Raw genomic sequence first — 18,371 nt, forward strand, 5'->3', positions numbered from 1 at the left:
TGTGTATGTTGACCTGTTTAAAGGTCTTACTCACGTCGGCTACGGAGAGCGTGATCACACAGTTGTCCGGAACAGCTGATGCTCTCATGCATGCCTCAGTGTTGCTTGCCTCGAAGCGAGCATAGAAGTGATTTAGCTCGTCTGGTAGGCTCGTGTCACTGGGCAGCTTGCGGATGTGCTTCTCTTTGTAGTCTGTAATAGTTTGCAAGCCCTGCCACATAAAACGAGCATTGGAGCCGGTGTAGTATGATTCAATCTTAGCCCTGTATTGACTCTTTGCCTGTTTGATGGTTCATCGCAGGGCATAGCAGGATTTCTTATAAGCTTCCGGGTTAGAGTCCCGCACCTTGAAAGCGGCAGCTCTACCCTTTAGCTCAGTGCGGATGTTGCCTGGGATTCATGGCTTCTGGTTGGGGTATGTACGTACAGTCACTGTGGGGACAACGTCCTCGATACACATATTGATAAAGCCTGTGATTGATGTGGTGTACTCCTCGATGCCATCGGAAGATTCCCGGAAAACATGTTCCAGTCTGTGATAGCGAAACAGTCCTGTAGTTTAGCCTCTGCTTCATCTGACCACTTATTTATAGACCGAGTCACTGGTGCTTCTTGCTTTAATTTTTGCTTGTAAGCAGGAATCAGGAGGATAGAGTTGTGGTCGGATTTACCAAATGGAGGGCGAGGGAGAGCTTTGTACGCGTCTCTGTGTGTGGAGTACAGGTGATCTAGAATTTTTTTCCCTCTGGTTGCACATTTAACATGTTGATAGAAATTTGGTAGAACTGATTTCAGTTTCCCTGCATTAAAGTCTCCGGCCACTAGGAGCGCCGCCTCTGGGTGAGCGGTTTCCTGTTTGCTTATTCCCTTATGCAGCTGACTGAGTGCGGTCTTAGTGCCAACATCTGTCTGTGGTGGTAAATAAACAGCCACGAAAAGTATAGCAGAAAACTCTCTGGGTAAGTAGTGTGGCCTGCAATTTATCACAATATACTCTACTTCAGGCGAGCAAAATATAGAGACTTTGTTAGATTTCATGCACCAGCTGTTGTTTACAAATATGCACAGACCGTCCCCCCCCCCCCCCCCCCCCCCCCGTCTTACCGGAGTGTGCTGTTCTATCTTGCCGGTGCAGCGTATATCCCGCTAGCTGAATATCCATGTCGTCATTCAGCCACGATTCCGTGAAACATAGGATATTACAGTTTTTGATGTCCCATTGGTAGGATATTTGTATTCGTACCTCGTATAATTTATTGTCCAATGATTGCACGTTGGCGAGTAGTATTGACGGTAACGGCAGCTTTCCCACTCGCCTTCTCCGGGTCCTGACCAGGCATCCGGCTCTTTATCTTCTGTACCTCAAAAAAAAAAAAATTCTTGGGGGGGGGCTAAGAGGTAGTGGGCCAAGGGCAGGTAGGAGACCTGCGCCCACTTCACAGGCTAACCGTGGAGAGCGGGAGTACGGGCGAACACCGTGTTACGCAGTAGAGCGTACGGTGTCTCCTGTACGTGTGCATAGCCCGGTGCGGGTTATTCCACCTCCCCGCACTGGTAGGGCTAGATTGAGCGTTGAGCCGGATGTCATGAAGCCGGCTCTACATATCTGGCCACCAGTACGTCTCCTTGGGCCGGCTTACATGGCACCAGCCTTACGCATGGTGTCCCCGGTTTGCCTACATAGCCCGGTGCGGGTTATTCCACCTCCCCGCACTGGTCGGGCGACGGGGAGCATTCAACCAGGTAAGGTTGGGCAGGCTCAATGCTCAAGGGAGCCAGTACGCCTGCACGGTCCGGTATTTCCGGCGCCACCTCCCCGCCCCAGCCCAGTACCACCAGTGCCTACTCCACGCACCAGGCTTCCAGTGCGTTTCCAGAGCCCTGTTCCTCCTCCACGCACTCTCCCTATGGTGCGTGTCTCCAGCCCAGTGCCTCCAGTTCCGGCACCACGCACTAAGCCTCCTGTGCGTCTCCAGAGCCCTGTACGCACTGTTCCTTCTCCCCGTACTCGTCCTGATGTGCGTGCACTCAGCCCGGTGCCACCAGTGCCGGTACCACGCACCAGGCCTATAGTGCGCTTCGAGAGGTCAGTGTGCCCTGTCCCTGCTCCCCGCACTAGGCTTGAAGTGCGTGTCTCCAGTCCGGTGCCTCCAGTTCCGGCACCACGTACCAGGCCTACAGTGCGTCTCAGCCGGCCAGAGTCTGCCGTCTGCCCAACGGCGCCTGAACTGTCCGTCTGCCAAGCGCCGCATGAACTGCCCGTCTGTATTGAGCCTTCAAAGCCGCCCGTCTGCCATGAGCCTGCAAAGCCGCCCGTCTGCCATGAGCCTACAGAGCCTTCCGCCAGACAGGAGCCGCTAGAGCCTTCCGCCAGACAGGAGCCGCTAGAGCCTTCCGCCAGACAGGAGCAGCCAAAGCCTTCCGCCAGACAGGATCAGCCAGAGCCATCCGTCTCCGCAGCGCCATCTGAGCCATCCGTCTCCGCAGCGCCATCTGAGCCATCCGTCTCCTCAGCGCCGTCTGAGCCATCCGTCTCCCCAGCGCCGTCTGAGCCATCCGTCTCCCCAGCGCCGTCTGAGCCATCCGTCTCCCCAGCGCCGTCTGAGCCATCCGTCTGTCCCGAGCCATTAGAGCCGCCCGTCTGTCCCGAGCCGTCAGAGCCGTTAGTCAGTCAGGAGCCGCTAGAGCCATTCGTCAGTCAGGATCTGCCAGAGCCGCCAACCAGACAGGATCTGCCAGAGCCGCCAACCAGACAGGATCTGCCAGAGCCGCCAACCAGACAGGATCTGCCAGAGCCGCCAACCAGACAGGATCTGCCAGAGCCGTCAGCGAGCCATGAGCGTCCAGAGCCGTCAGCCAGCCATGAGCGTCCAGAGCCGTCAGCCAGCCATGAGCGTCCAGAGCCGTCAGCCAGCCATGAGCGTCCAGAGCCGTCAGCCAGCCATGAGCGTCCAGAGCCGTCAGCCAGCCATGAGCGTCCAGAGCCGTCAGCCAGCCATGAGCGTCCAGAGCCGTCAGCCAGTCATGAGCTGCCCCTCAGCCCAGAGCGGCCATTTATCCAGAACTGCCCCTCAGTCCAGAGCTGTCTCTCTGTCCGGAGCTGCCCTTCAGTCCGGAGTTGCCCCTCTATCCTGAGCTACCTCTCTATCCTGACCTACCTCTCTGTCCTGTGCTATATCTCTGTCCTGAGCTACCTTATCCCGGTGCTGCCCCTTGTCCCGGTGCTGCCCCTTATATTAAGGTTACCATTAAAATTAAGTGGGTGTAAGATGAGGGTGGTCATTCTAAGGGGGAGACGTAAGCTGGGATTGACTATGGTGGGGTGGGGACCTCGCCCAGAGCCTGAGCCACCACCGTGGTCAGATGCCCACCCAGACCCTCCCCTAGACTTTGTGCTGGTGCGCCCGGAGTTCGCACCTTGAGGGGGGGGTTATGTCACGTTCCTGACCTGTTTTCTGTTAGTTTTGAATGTGTTAGTTGGTCAGGACGTGAGTTTGGGTGGGCAGTCTATGTTTTCTGTTTCTATGTTGGTTTAAAGGGGGACCTGATATGGCTCTCAATTAGAGGCAGGTGGTTTTCATTTCCTCTGATTGAGAGTCATATTAAGGTAGGTGTTTTCACACTGTTTGTTGTGGGTGGTTGTCTCCTGTGTCTGTGTTTGTCGCGCCACACGGGACTGTCTCGGTTTGTTTGTACGTTCGTTCTTTTGTGTAGTCATTTTCCTGTTCATGCGTTCTTCACGTTATATGTAAGTTCGTGTCCAGGTCTGTCTACATCGTTTATTTGTTTTGTAGTTTATCAAGTCTATTTCGTTTCGTCTTCGTCTTGTTTAATAAATATATCATGTCATATCACGAAGCTGCATTTTGGTCGAATCACTACTCCTCCTTTTCGGATGAAGAGGAGGAGGAACGCCGTTACAATAGTTAACATTATAGTTATTGGCCTTAACTCTGACACGTAATTATTATCACAACAGAACTAGCCGACTACTCGGTCTAGCTAACGTTAGCAAACTTGAATAAAATAAATATAAAATTACACTTATACACTAACAATTATTTACTTTAATTTTATACTATATACATTTACTCTTTCAAATAATTTAATCTGGAAGTAAAGTGGAAGTCCCTTCCATTGTTTGGTTGTGCCCATAGCAACAATCAGAAATCAGGTGGATAGGCCTTGGTTGTTGCTGAACACTTTACTTGGTGCTTTGACATTGTTTTTAGCTAGGGTCATTGAGACTTGGTACTGTACACTCTTAGAAAAAAAGGTTCCAAAAGGGTTCTTTGGCTGTCCCAATAGGATAACCCATGTTGGGTTCTTCAAAGGGTTCTCCTATGGGGACAGGCGAAGAACCCTTTAGGTTCTAGATAGCACCATTTTTTAAAAAGAGTCTAACAACAGTTGATCCCCCTCAGATGACTCCTTATTCTATTATTGTAAACAATTTTGCTCGCTCTCCACCACTTTATCCCTACCTTCTCTCTGCCTCTCGATCCCTCTCTCTCTCTTTCTCTCTCCTTCTCTACCACATGCACTTTTACCCTGCACCCTTAAGTAGATACGTTAAGCCTTCTAAAATCCCATTAACTGCAAGCTTCCAGGTCACCTCAGCAGCTAACATTTCATTGCATCAGTACTGCGGTTGTTTGGAAGGTGCATGTTAATCGAAGAGTGCTGTTGTTGGGTGCCTTACATAAGGGGTGTGACCCTGACATATGAAGCATTATCACAATTACACACTCCCTGCAACCTCTCGCTTCAGCCCTGTAGCCCTTTGGCTCAGCACTGAGCGAGAGTGGGACAGTTACACTGACACTCCACACACACACACTCTATACTGTAACCATGCAGGGAAATGTGCAGTCAATACACACAATATTTGAAGGCAGGACACAAATACATACTCTTATCTGAATGGAAGAAGCATAGTTAGTGTGTAAATCAGTGGAGGCTGCTGAGGGGAGGATGGCTCACAATAATGGCTGGAACGGAGCAAATGGAATGGCATCAAACACATGGAAACCATTCCACTATTCTGCTCCGGTCATTACCACGAGCCCATCCTCCCCAATTAAGGTGCTACCAACCTCCTGTGGTTTAAAGAGATACCACTATCCTATTGTTTACAAGTTGCCTATGAGAAATATGTGTTCCTAGAGGAAGAGCTGGATTGATAAGAGAGAGGGGGATACGGAGGAAGGGAAACAGAGTGTGAGGGGCAAGAGGGTAGTGCAGTGTACCTTTATTTACAACCTTCACAGAGGAATGAGCTCAGAGCACAGCTGCATCTCCAGGCAAAGATTAGAGGGAGAAAAAAGACAGAGTCAAACCAGAGATCATCCCTGTTCCCCAGACTCAGCATCAAAGTCCTGTAAACTCAGCAGGGAGGTAAACCACAAGCATGGCTAAAGACTCAGAGACACAAACACACACACACACACACACACACACACACACACACACACACACACACACACACACACACACACACACACACACACACACACACACACACACACACATACACAGGCCGTGTACGGAATCTGGCTTACTTAAACCCCATAGTCTACATACCATTTAGCACATACTGTTTAGTAAAAATGAATGCAGCAAGCAACAAATATCAGCATACTAGGCTTATGCTACTGAGAATGTGTCATCGAATGCACAATTGCGTTGATTCCCGCCATTAGTTTATTTTGGTACAGCATGTCCCCTCAACTGATTATCAGCTTTTGTCAGACACATGGGTCCCGAAAGACGATTCTCTTCCTCAATAGTGTGAAGCGAAATCTACTAGATGGAATGCTGAAATGAGTATGACATCCTGGCATTTAAAGCATACTACATTTTAGAAATTTCACATACTATAAAACTTTATTTTTTCGCATATCCAAAATGCCTACCATTTAGAACACAAGTACGGGTATTGGGACACAACCACACACACCTAACATGCTGAACATGCACATAAACAGGACAGAAGCTACGGCCAAGGGACAGATACGCAAACAAACAGGAAGATTCTGTGCAAAGAGCAGCCTAGGTTAGGAGGTGAGGTGACAAAGTCCCTCAGCATGAGATTGTTAGTGTAAGAAAGTGGTACACATCCAAGCAAACAGTCATTTTCCAGCTTTTCTCAAGCTGTGAGAGAGTAGTGATGACAGGGGCTGGCATGTAAAGTAATACTCAGGTAATAACACAGTTTGTGTTTTCAGAAGCAGTGTGAAGTGGACGTTAAGGTAATAGTTGACAGTAGTAATTATGGTATCAGGGGAGAGTGGTGACAGGGACAGCCTGAAGTAGTGCTAGTTAGTGGTTGGACTCAGTGCTAGCCTTGTCCCATGAGCTACATCTCTACGACCTTTTCCCCTGACTGAGGTGAGAACAGGAGCGATCTGAAACTTAAACACACACACACGCACGCACGCACGCACGCACGCACGCACGCACGCACGCACGCACGCACGCACGCACGCACGCACGCACGCACGCACGCACGCACGCACGCACGCACGCACGCACGCACACACACACACACACACACACACACACACACACACACACACACACACACACACACACACACACACACACACACACACACACACACACACACACACACACACACACACACACACACACACACAGGGAAAAAGGACACGAGATTGGCTAATAAATCCAAGCTCTCTCTCATAACAGGACCATATTTTCCTTAAAACCTAAAGGTTAATCACAGCATACTTTCAAAATGAGCAGGAAACAAAAAGAAAAGCATTAATTTCTAATGATCATTCTCCTCATGTTCCCACTGTGTATTATTATGATTTCTCATTGGGGATTTATATTGTTCCGTACTACTGAGGTATGTGTTTATGGGGGGTACCCTGGGAGTGGTGAAATGAGCTGGGGTTGACAGAGCCGACCAGGCCCCAGCCCGCAACCCAGGCCGCTCCCCCCTCAGGTGGTGCGTATACTGGGGTCCCAGGCCAGGCTTCCCCATAGGGCTGGCTGACCCAGGTCCCTCAGCACATCCCAATGAGGCCCAGGATGCAGTGGTAGCAGAGCAGTGCTTAGACCATGCTAACCTCAACTCCCAGAGCTGCTCAACATTAGCAAGACAAAGGAGCTGATTATGGAGTACAGGAAACAGAGGGGTGAGCACGTCCTCAACCACATCGTTGGGGCTGTAATGGAGCGGGTTGAGAGCTTCAAGTTCCTGGGTGTCGACATCACTAAGGAATCAGCATGGACAACACACACTCACACACTTGTGAAGAGGGCACAACAATGCCTCTTCCACCTCAGGAGGCTGAATATATTTGGCATGGGCCCTCAGATCCTCAAAAAGGTATACAGCTGCATCATTGAGAGCATCTTGACTGGCTGCATCACCGCAAGACGCTACAGAACGTGGTGAGTACGACCCAGTACATCACTAGGGCCGACCTCCCTGCCATCCAGGATCTCTATGCCAGGCGGTGTCAGAGGAAGGCACCAAAAATGGTCAAAGACTCCAGCCACTCAAGCCATAGACTGTTCTCTCTGCTACCACACAGCAAGCAGTACCAGTGGACCAAGTCTGTAACCGAAAGGACCCTGAACAGCTTCTACCCCCAAGCCATAAGACTGCTAAACAAGACTACTAAATAGCTAATCAAATGGCTACCAGGACCCTACAATGACCCTTTTGTTAACTAACTCTCTTGCACTGACTCTATGCACAGACACTGGACTTTACACACACACTCACACATACTTACACCCCAACACATACATACACACACTCATACGCCGACACACACATAACATGTGCACACATGCATACCAACGCCACACACACTCATACTATCTACCTTGTTGCCATGTCACTTTACCCCTACCTACAGTACCAGTCAAAAGTTTGGACACACCTACTCATTCAAGGGTTTTTCTTTATTTTTACTATTTTCTACATTTTAGAATAATAGTGAAGACATCAAGACTATGAAATAACACATATGGAATCATGTAGTAACCAAAAAGGTGTTAAAAAAATCAAAATATATTTTATATTTGAGGTTCTTCAAAGTAGCCACCCTTTGCCTTGATGACAGCTTTACACACTCTTGGTATTCTCTCAACCAGCTTCATGAGGTAATCACCTGGAATGTTAAAAGTTAATTTGTGGAATTTCTTTCCTTCTTATGCGTTTGAGCCAATCAGTTGTGTTGTGACAAGGTAGAGGTGGTATACAGAAGATGGCCTTTCACCGAATAAGGCTAAGTACATATTATGTCAAGAACAGCTTAAATAATCAAAGAAAAACTACAGTCCATCATTACTTTAAGACATGAAGGTAAGTCAATCCGGAAAATTTCAAGAACTTTGAAGGTTCTTCAAGTGCAGTCGCAAAAACCATCAAGCACTATGATGAAACTGGCTCTCATGAGGACCGCCACAGGAAAGGAAGACCCAGAATTACCTCTGCTGCAGAGGATAATTTCATTACCAGCCTCAGAAATTGCAGCCCAAATAAATGCTTCACAGAGGTCAAGTAACAGACACATCTCAACATCAACTGCTCAGAGAACACTGTGTGAATCAGGCCTTCATGGTCGTATTGCTGCAAAGAAAGCACTACTAAAGGACACCAATAATAAGAAGAGAATTGCTTGGGCTAAGAAACACGATCAATGGACATTAGACTGGTGGAACTCTGTCCTTTGGTCTGATGAGTCCAAATTTGAGATTCTTGCTTCCAACCGCCGTGTCTTTGTGTCTAGGTGAACGCATGATCTACGCATTTGTGGTTCCCACTGTGAAGCATGGAGGAGGAGGTGTGATGGTGTGGTGGTGCATTGCTGGTGACACTGTCATTGATTTATTTAGAATTCAAGTCACACTTATCCAGCATGGCTATCATAGTATTCTGCAGAAACACCAGATGACCTGGCCTCCACAATCACCCGACCTCAACCCAATTGTAGAAAATAGTAAACATAAAGAAAAACCCTTGAATGAGTAGGTGTGTCCAAACTTTTGACTGGTACTGTATATGTACTGTACATACAATGCATTCGGAAAGTATTCAGAGCCCTTCACTTTCTCCACATTTTGTTACATTATAGCCTTATTCTAAAATGCATTAAATTGTTTTTTCCCCCTCATCAATTTACACACAATACCCCATAATGACAAAGCAAAATCAGGTTTTTATAAATTTTTGCTAATTATAAAAAACTGAAATATCACATTTTCTTAAGTATTCAGACCGTTTACTCAGTATTTTGTTGAATCACCTTTGGCAGTGATTACAGCCTTGAGTCTCCTTGGGTATGATGCTACAAGCTTGGCTTAATTGGGGAGTTTCTCCCATTCTTCTCTGCAGATCCCCTCAAGCTCTGTCAGATTAGATGGGGAGTGCCGCTGCACAGCTAGTTTTCATCAAGGATCTCTCTGTACTTTGCACCGTTCATCTTTCCCTCAATCCTGACTAGTCTCCCAGTCCCTGCCGCTGAAAAACATCCCCACAGTTTGATGCTCCCACCACCATGTTTCACTGTAGAGATGGTGCCAGGTTTCCTTCAGAAGTGACACTTGCCATTCAGACTAAAGAGTTCAATCTTGGTTTCATCAGACCAGAGAATCTTGTTTCTCATGGTCTGAGTCCTTTATGTGCCTTTTGGCAAACTCCAAGCGGGCTGTCATGTGCCTTTTACTGAGGAGTGGCTTTCGTCTGGTCACTCTACCATAAAGGTCTGATTGGTGGAGTTCTGCAGAGATGGTTGTCCTTCTGGAAGGTTCTCCCATCTCCACAGAGGAACTCTGGAGCTCTTTCTGGTTCTTGGTCACCTCCCTGACCAAGGCCCTTCTCCCCCAATTGATCAGTTTGGCCGTGCGTCCAGCTCTAGGAAGAGTCTTGGTGGTTCCAAACTTCTTCCATTTAAGAGTGATGGAGGCCACTGTGTTCTTGGGGACCTTCAATGCTGCAGAAATGAGTTGGTACCCTTCCCCAGATCTGTGCTTTGACACAATCCTATCTCGGAGCTCTACGGACAATTCCTTCGACCTTCCTTCCTTGGCTTGGTTTATGCTCTGATATGCACTGTCAACTGTGGGACCTTATATAGACACGTGTGTGCCTTTCCAAATCATGTCCAATCAATTGAATTTACCACAGGTGGACTCCAGTCAAGATATAGAAACATCTCAAGGATGATCAATGGAAACAGGATGCACCTGAGCTCAATTTTTGAGTCTCATAGCAAAGGGTCTGAATACTTTTTTAAAAATGGTATCAGTTTTTTATTTTCAATAAATGTTCAAAATGTCTAAAAAACTGTTTTCACTTTGTCATTATGGGGCATTGTGTGTAGAATGATGAGGAAAAACATTTATTGAATCCATTTTAGAAAAGGCTGTAATGTAACCAGACATGGAAAAAGTCTGGTGTCTGAATACTTTCTGAATGCACTGTATCTACGTCATTGACCTTGTGCCCCTACACACCGACTCTGTACTGGTACTCCCTGTATGTTATTCGTTATTCACTGTGTATTTATTCCTTGTGTCACTATTTCTATTTTATACATTATGTTTTATCTTTAACTCTGCATTGTTGGTTAATGACTTGTAAGCAAGCATTTCACTGTTAGTTTACACCTGTTGTTTACAAAGCATGAGATAAATAACATTTTGTTAATTTGCTTGGATTTGCTACTGCTGGTACAAACACACACCTCCTAGGAACATGTCTCTGTCTCTAACATATAGTCTCAGTAGCACTCGTCCTGATGGTTCTCAGGTCGCCAGCCTCTAGTCCCCCGAGCCCCTCTGAAAGATAATTCCCCAAACAGCTTCATTAGAAGGGGGAAGAAAGGGAGAACCTAGTGGTGTGGCTGAGGAACAGAGGGCAGATGAAAGAGCTGCTAATGGACAGAGCTATGTGGCTGATAAAGCCTCAAGACATCTCAATACCTGAGATGAATGGATGACTGATAGAATGCTCCACGCAAACAGCGGGGAAAACGCACAAATATGTTCTCAGCTTTACTGACAGACTGTGACCAGACTGAGTGGAAATCATTGCTGCTGATGCACTCAAATCTCTCAAGACACCTCAAACTCCATCTCACCCTGACTCTTACATCCATGCTGTGTGTTCGTATGTAGTGTATGTGAATGTGGGTTTTGTGTGAGTGTCAGTGTAGTGTGTGAGTGAGTGAGTGAGTGAGTGTATATATAGTTGTGTACACTGAGTGCACAAAACATTATGAACAACTGCTCTTTCCGAAACATAGACTGACCAGGTAAATCCAGGAGAAAGCTAGGATCCCTTATTGATGTCACTTGTTAAATCCACTTCAATCAGTGTAGATGAAGGGGAGGAGACAGGTTAAAGAAGGATTTTTAAACCTTGAGACAATTGAGACATTGTCCGCTCCTGATATTCTAAGAATATTCTAAGAATTAATTCGTGTTGGGCCGGCCCAGGCTTATGGTTTGCGCAACATTATAGCTTATGTTTGAGACCAACGCATGGCTGTTGCTGTAGTGTAGAGAGAAGTGTTAGTGAGAGAGAGAGAAGTGTTAGTGAGAGAGAGAGAAGTGTTAGTGAGAGAGAGAGAAGTGTTAGTGAGAGAGAGAGAGAGAGAAGTGTTAGTGAGAGAGAGAGAGAGAAGTGTTAGTGAGAGAGAGAGAGAGAGAAGTGTTAGTGAGAGAGAGAGAGAAGTGTTAGTGAGAGAGAGAGAGAGAGAGAGAGAGAGAAGTGTTATTGAGAGAGAGAGAGAGAGAGAGAAGTGTTAGTGAGAGAGCGAGAGAGAGAGAGAGAGAAGTGTTAGTGAGAGAGAGAGAGAGAGAGAGAGAGAGAGAGAGAGAGAGAGAAGTGTTAGTGAGAGAGAGAGAGAGAAGTGTTAGTGAGAGAGAGAGAGAGAGAGAGTATTAGTGAGAGAGAGAGAGAGAGAGAGTATTAGTGAGAGAGAGAGAGAGAGAGAGAGAGAGAGAGAGAGAGAAGTGTTAGTGAGAGAGAGAGAGAGAGAAGTGTTAGTGAGAGAGAGAGAAGTGTTAGTGAGAGAGAGAGAGAGAGAGAAGTGTTAGTGAGAGAGAGAGAGAGAAGTGTTAGTGAGAGAGAGAGAGAAGTGTTAGTGAGAGAAGTGTTAGTGAGAGAGAGAGAGAGAGAAGTGTTAGTGAGAGAGAGAGAGAGCGAGAGAGAAGTGTTAGTGAGAGAGAGAGCGAGAGAGAAGTGTTAGTGAGAGAGAGAGCGAGAGAGAAGTGTTAGTGAGAGAGAGAGCGAGAGAGAAGTGTTAGTGAGAGAGAGAGCGAGAGAGAAGTGTTAGTGAGAGAGAGAGCGAGAGAGAAGTGTTAGTGAGAGAGAGAGAGAGAAGTGTTAGTGAGAGAGAGAGAGAGAAGTGTTAGTGAGAGAGAGAGAGAGAGTATTAGTGAGAGAGAGAGAGAGAGAGAGAGAGAGAGAGAGAGAGAGAGAGAAGTGTTAGTGAGAGAGAGAGAGAGAGAAGTGTTAGTGAGAGAGAGAGAAGTGTTAGTGAGAGAGAGAGAGAGAGAGAGAGAAGTGTTAGTGAGAGAGAGAGAGAGAAGTGTTAGTGAGAGAGAGAGAGAAGTGTTAGTGAGAGAAGTGTTAGTGAGAGAGAGAGAGAGAGAGAGAAGTGTTAGTGAGAGAGAGAGAGAGCGAGAGAGAAGTGTTAGTGAGAGAGAGAGCGAGAGAGAAGTGTTAGTGAGAGAGAGAGCGAGAGAGAAGTGTTAGTGAGAGAGAGAGCGAGAGAGAAGTGTTAGTGAGAGAGAGAGCGAGAGATAAGTGTTAGTGAGAGAGAGAGCGAGAGAGAAGTGTTAGTGAGAGAGAGAAGTGTTAGTGAGAGAGAGAGAGAGAAGTGTTAGTGAGAGAGAGAGGTGTGAGAGAGAGAGAGAGAGAGAAGTGTTAGTGAGAGAGAGAGAGAAGTGTTAGTGAGAGAGAGAGAGAGAAGTGTTAGTGAGAGAGAGAGAGAAGTGTTAGTGAGAGAGAGAGAGAGAGAGAGAAGTGTTAGTGAGAGAGAAGTGTTAGTGAGAGAGAGAAGTGTTAGTGAGAGAGAGAGAGAACTGTTAGTGAGAGAGAGAGAGAGAGAGAGAGAAGTGTTAGTGAGAGAGAGAGAGAGAGAGAGAGAGAGAAGTGTTAGTGAGAGAGAGAGAGAACTGTTAGTGAGAGAGAGAGAGAGAGAGAGAAGTGTTAGTGAGAGAGAGAGAGAGAAGTGTTAGTGAGAGAGAGAGAGAGAGAGAGAGAGAGAGAGAGAAGCGTGCCTGTACTTCTCTCAGAACTAGAATTAGATTAACTTTCTATGATCTCGCTCCCTCTCTCTGCTTGACATGAGCCTGCAACTCTCATCTCTCCAGCGTTGCTCTTCATCATTTATTTCCTTATAGAATAATAGCCGCAGGCAGGGTGCTGGAGGAGCTGAATAGCATGCAGCCAGAACAAGCTTTTCGCAATATTTCAAATACAATTGGAGGAAAACACAGATTGGAAAGCAAATATATCCTGCTTAAAAGAGAAGACTCTAATCTGACTGTAGGCTACGAAATATTTTATTAGCTTCCAAATAGGCCTATTGAGCGAACATTGTTTTACAAAGTAAAACGAGAGAGATAGGCTTTTGGTACGAGAGTATCGGCCTTCTCCGCCGAGTGAGTTTCACATCATTGGGTGAGTCAGTGAAACTGGAAAGCTTTTTAGGACTATCATTTCCTCTTCATATTGTACAATATGTATCTCCTCCATACACCTACAGTAGGTCTAGGTTATTGATGGCTTCAAGGTCATTTTTATTGATCTCAGATTCTCAGTTGTCAGTGTAGTAAAGTAGCCTGTCATTTCGATAATTTGTGCGATATTAAAAAATATTTTGCTAAAGTCATATAAAATTATGTAGAATTGCATGAAATGTGTTTATAAAAGGCCAAATTCTTCCCGGACCTAAGTACAAAAAACAATCCCATGTGTGAAAGTTCTGTAAGTGGCTTTACTATAATGCTCTATGCCACTATGCAATAGGCATGCAATGTTTTATTATAAAGGTGATTTTGAATGTGTTCTGGTACCTCAGAGCTCCTCAGGTCACCCTCCTCTCATGCTCACTTTTTGTTCCAACACCTCCCAATTTACAAATTAACCACTGGTTAAGTCCTTAGTGATGTGGACGCCAAGGAACTAGAAGCTCTCTATCAGCTCAACTACAGTCCCGTCAATATGGATGGGGGCGTGCTCTCCCCTCTTTCTCCTATAGTCCACGATCAACTCCTTGGTCTTACTGACATTGAGGGAGATGTTATATTCCTGGCACCACACTGCTAAGTCTCTGACCTCCTCCCTGTAGGCTCTCTCATCACCGACGGTGATCAAGCCTACCACCGCCGTGTCGTCAGCAATCTTGATGATGGTGTTGGAGTCGTGCGTGGCCACGTCGTCCTGGGTGAACACACACACACCATCCCACTCGCCCCCGTGGTTTGTGCTCTTCACTCCGGTGTACAGAGCTGATAGCTGGAGCATCCTGTGAATGTGCCTTAATAAAAACACTCTCCCCTCTAATTAATGGCATGGCAACCAGATAAAAGAAAGGGATGGGACGAGATGGGTTATGCGAGCTTTCTCTCCTCTCTTTCGTCCTCTCCTCCGGTCTGCTCCTCCCTGTTCCGGGGTGAATTACATGTTTCCAGCCAACTTAATGGGCCTAAACAGAGAGCAGGATGGGTGTGCGTCCATCTACAGGGGTGTAGAGAGGGATGGAGGGAGCAGGATGGGTGTGCGTCCGTCTACAGGGGTGTAGAGAGGGATGGAGGGAGCAGGATGGGTGTGCGTCCGTCTACAGGGGTGTAGAGAGGGATGGAGGGAGCAGGATGGGTGTGCGTCCGTCTACAGGGGTGTAGAGAGGGATGGAGTGAGCAGGATGGGTGTGCGTCCGTCTACAGGGGTGTAGAGAGGGATGGAGGGAGCAGGATGGGTGTGCGTCCGTCTACAGGGGTGTAGAGAGGGATGGAGGGAGCAGGATGGGTGTGCGTCCGTCTACAGGGGTGTAGAGAGGGATGGAGGGAGCAGGATGGGTGTGCGTCCGTCTACAGGGGTGTAGAGAGGGATGGAGTGAGCAGGATGGGTGTGCGTCCGTCTACAGGGGTGTAGAGAGGGATGGAGGGAGCAGGATAGGTGTGCGTCCGTCTACAGGGGTGTAGAGAGGGATGGACATAGAGGAGCAGAGGGATAGAGAGAAGGATGAAGGGGACAGAGAGCGTGATGGAGTGGGCTTATGAACAGCAGAGCTAGCAGACTTCAACACAACAGACCCTCCACAACCTACAGGCAGTGACCTCTATTCTCTCTAACCACTCTACTGAGAACATACCCATCTGGCCCTGGTCTCTCCAGATGATGGCTGGCTGTCACACAGTTGCACAGCCCTCTGCATTAAAGCATTACTACAGCATAGAGCCCTGGAGAGCCAATGCCACCCCAGGCCCTAGTTGGGTTAAGCTCCTACCTCATTCTACCACATCCTCACAGCATTTGTGGGTTTATCATGGGGGATGCTAATGGACTCTACATCTGAGGGCGCTTTGCACACATCCTTAATCATGTCTAGAATGCCTTCTCTAGAAGGTCCACAGAGTGTGGCACAGAGGTCAGAGGTCAAAGTGATAGCATTGGAGGGGTTTAGGATGGTAGTCTGGTAGTTTAAACTGCTATCCTGATGGGAGCAGCTGAATTGCAGCCAGGCACTCAGTTAGTCCCCACATGAACTGATAGCAGGACGTGATAACCCTAGTTGACCTCCTTCAGACAGACTCTGGTAGAAAGGGGCAACGAAAAGGTCAGAAGTGGATGGCCTACATACCCAGACAGTAACTCACAGCATACAGGGCTAACAGCAGGTCTAACAGCAGTACAACAGGGCTACCCCAGTCTTGAGCACTGATCTGTGGGTAAGAGAGAGAGGTTAGGGAGGGGATCAGGGATCATGATGAGGTCATCACAGCCACCCAATTACAGATAAGTGTGTGTTTATTGTGTGTGTGCATGTTGTTTATTGTGTGTATCTGTTTGTAATGTCCTCTACTGATCTGATGTTTTGTTCGCAAATAATACAGAAAACATGCTTTATATTTCAAGTATCAAAGGTTATCTATTTCCAATTTTTCTCAGTATTTATTACACAATGTTTTGGGAAACACTCAAGTAACAGAGTCTATAAATAAACAGTGAGACAGCTGAACAAAGTAGCTGAACAGTGGAACATTGACTAATAACAATATTAGCACAGGAAATAACAATAACAAGGATAGTGACATCACAGTGATGCGGTTGTTGTGCTGTGCATCTATCCTCTGAGTGGGGTGACACAGGCAGCTCTCCATAGCCCACTTGAACAGCCTTGAAATCTCCCAGGGTATGCAGACGTCACAGTATTTACAGTATGTACGCAGAGTCCTCACTGCCCTGCTACGTCAGTCCAGCCTCAGACGAGCGGGAAAACCATGCCGGAGATGGGTATGCAAGCATGATGCAGTAAAACTAGAGGATTCACTGAGCAAAGCCCCCTGAGTCTGTGTAGTGTCACTACAGCTTTACTACCATGTTTATCCATTGTCGTGTGTGTGTGAGTGAGTGAGTGAGTGAGTGAGTGAGTGAGTGAGTGAGTGAGTGAGTGAGTGAGTGAGTGAGTGAGTGAGTGAGTGAGTGTGTGTGTGTTGACAGAAAGGTCAGCTTGAACTTTCCAGTACACAAAACAAAATTATTTTTGTGTGAGCAAATCTCAGAGAGAGAGAGAGAGAGGCTGAGAGATGGAGAGGGGAGGGGGGAGAGATCTGTCTGTGTGTGAGAGATTCTATTTTCTCTGCCTAGCAGGCGACTTCATTGTCCTATGAGGTCATTCCCTAGAGCAGTGGTATTCAAAGTCGGGGTTAAACTGCAGTAGGGTCGGCAAAATAAAAATAATAATACAACAATTGTATGGGACAATGTACAAACGTTTTTGAGAAAGATCAGTTGAAAGATAACATTTTATTGAGTAAATGTTCTTATTGGTTTCTTTTCACTTTGATAAGACATAAAAATGCAATGAATTGAAGAAAATATACAGATTTTACGGTTGTGTCATTAGATTTGGGGTGGGGTGGGGTCGCAGAAATTAATGGGGAAAAAATGGGGTTCCCTAGAAATACTGGCCGAAAAAAATGGGGTCCCCGCTGAAAAGGTTTGAATATCACTTCCCTAGAAGAGGTCACTGGCCTGTGCTCAGACTGCCCAGAGGAATCATGGAGCATGCTCAGTGCTGTTTTCCCACTGAACTAGAGTCTCATCGGAGACGCTGTGTGACTGTGACCCACTCTTACTACCGGCTGCTGCGTCAGACCAGACAGAGAATGGTCACTTCCCTGTCACTTCCCGTCTACCAACCCTCCCTCAAGCCCAGCCTAATCAGAACACCAGGTCAAGGAGGGGCATGGTTCCACCCAGAAAGTCTGTCCCGTCCCTCCATGAGGAAGGCCACATCCAGACCCTTTGGGGTTTCACAACTCATCCCGGTGTGAGGTATGTCGTATGTCTCTGTGGTTCGGTATCAGCCCCTGCACCGTTGTGAATTCCCCCTCAGCGGTACAGCCCTGAATTCTCAGAGGATGTAACCCCTCCCAGAGTAGTGGTGTTACAGAGGCGACACACACCCCTCATTCACCTACTTACCGTAAGATCTGAGATCTGGTCATGGGCCATGCACATGTACTTCCTCGCTGGACGAGAGGGGGTGTGCCACAAATAATTAAAGGAAGGGACCAGTCCTTCTCCCCAGCCAAGAGGCAAAACTCTTGTCTCAAAGGGGTTATACTCACTACACAGTGTACCAAACAGTGTGCCGAATTGTGTGCCAAACAGTAAGTTATATGGTAACATCTTAGTCAACCATTCCAGCTCATGGAACTACAGAATTGAAGGAAGGTGGAAGCTTGCTCAGTTCCTCGCTTGTTCTTTCTTATCTTTCTTTTCTTTCCACATCCTCTTTCCTGTCACCTTCCTGCAGGAGTTTCCAGTTATATCCCCTCCCTGCATCCATCAATCACCCCCCCCCCCCCCCCCCCCCCCCCCCCCGCTATATGGTCTATTACTGTGCAGAAAGTCCAGCAGGGTGGTTTTCATCTCAGAGCATCATCATATCATATTTATCCCACAGTACCCATCCCTGCCACTTCCACCACCCTCTTTTCCCACACATTCTTCACCCAGAGTACACATGATTTACCCTCTCCCCTTGGCCAGGCACCATTAATCCCCCATTTCTGGTAACCTTTCTTCCTGGGTGCTGTATAGCTGTGCCAATAGATTTACCACTCTATATAAGCACACAGACTGA

At 47.2% G+C, this 18,371-nt stretch overlaps 1 protein-coding gene across 1 annotated transcript in view; it reads right to left on the reverse strand.

Moving 5' to 3' along the window:
- Positions 1 to 14,524, reverse strand: part of adamts9 (ADAM metallopeptidase with thrombospondin type 1 motif, 9) — a 107,880-nt gene extending 93,356 nt beyond the window's left edge. Inside the window, exon 1 of the mRNA XM_038964332.1 lies at positions 14,336 to 14,524. Within this exon, the coding sequence (XP_038820260.1) occupies positions 14,336 to 14,524 (189 nt within the window). The remainder of the gene's footprint in view (positions 1 to 14,335) is intronic.
- Between the last annotated feature and the right edge of the window lie 3,847 nt (positions 14,525 to 18,371).

The sequence above is a fragment of the Salvelinus namaycush genome, chromosome 2 (assembly GCF_016432855.1).
Source record: "Salvelinus namaycush isolate Seneca chromosome 2, SaNama_1.0, whole genome shotgun sequence".
NCBI classification, from domain to species: domain Eukaryota; kingdom Metazoa; phylum Chordata; class Actinopteri; order Salmoniformes; family Salmonidae; genus Salvelinus; species Salvelinus namaycush.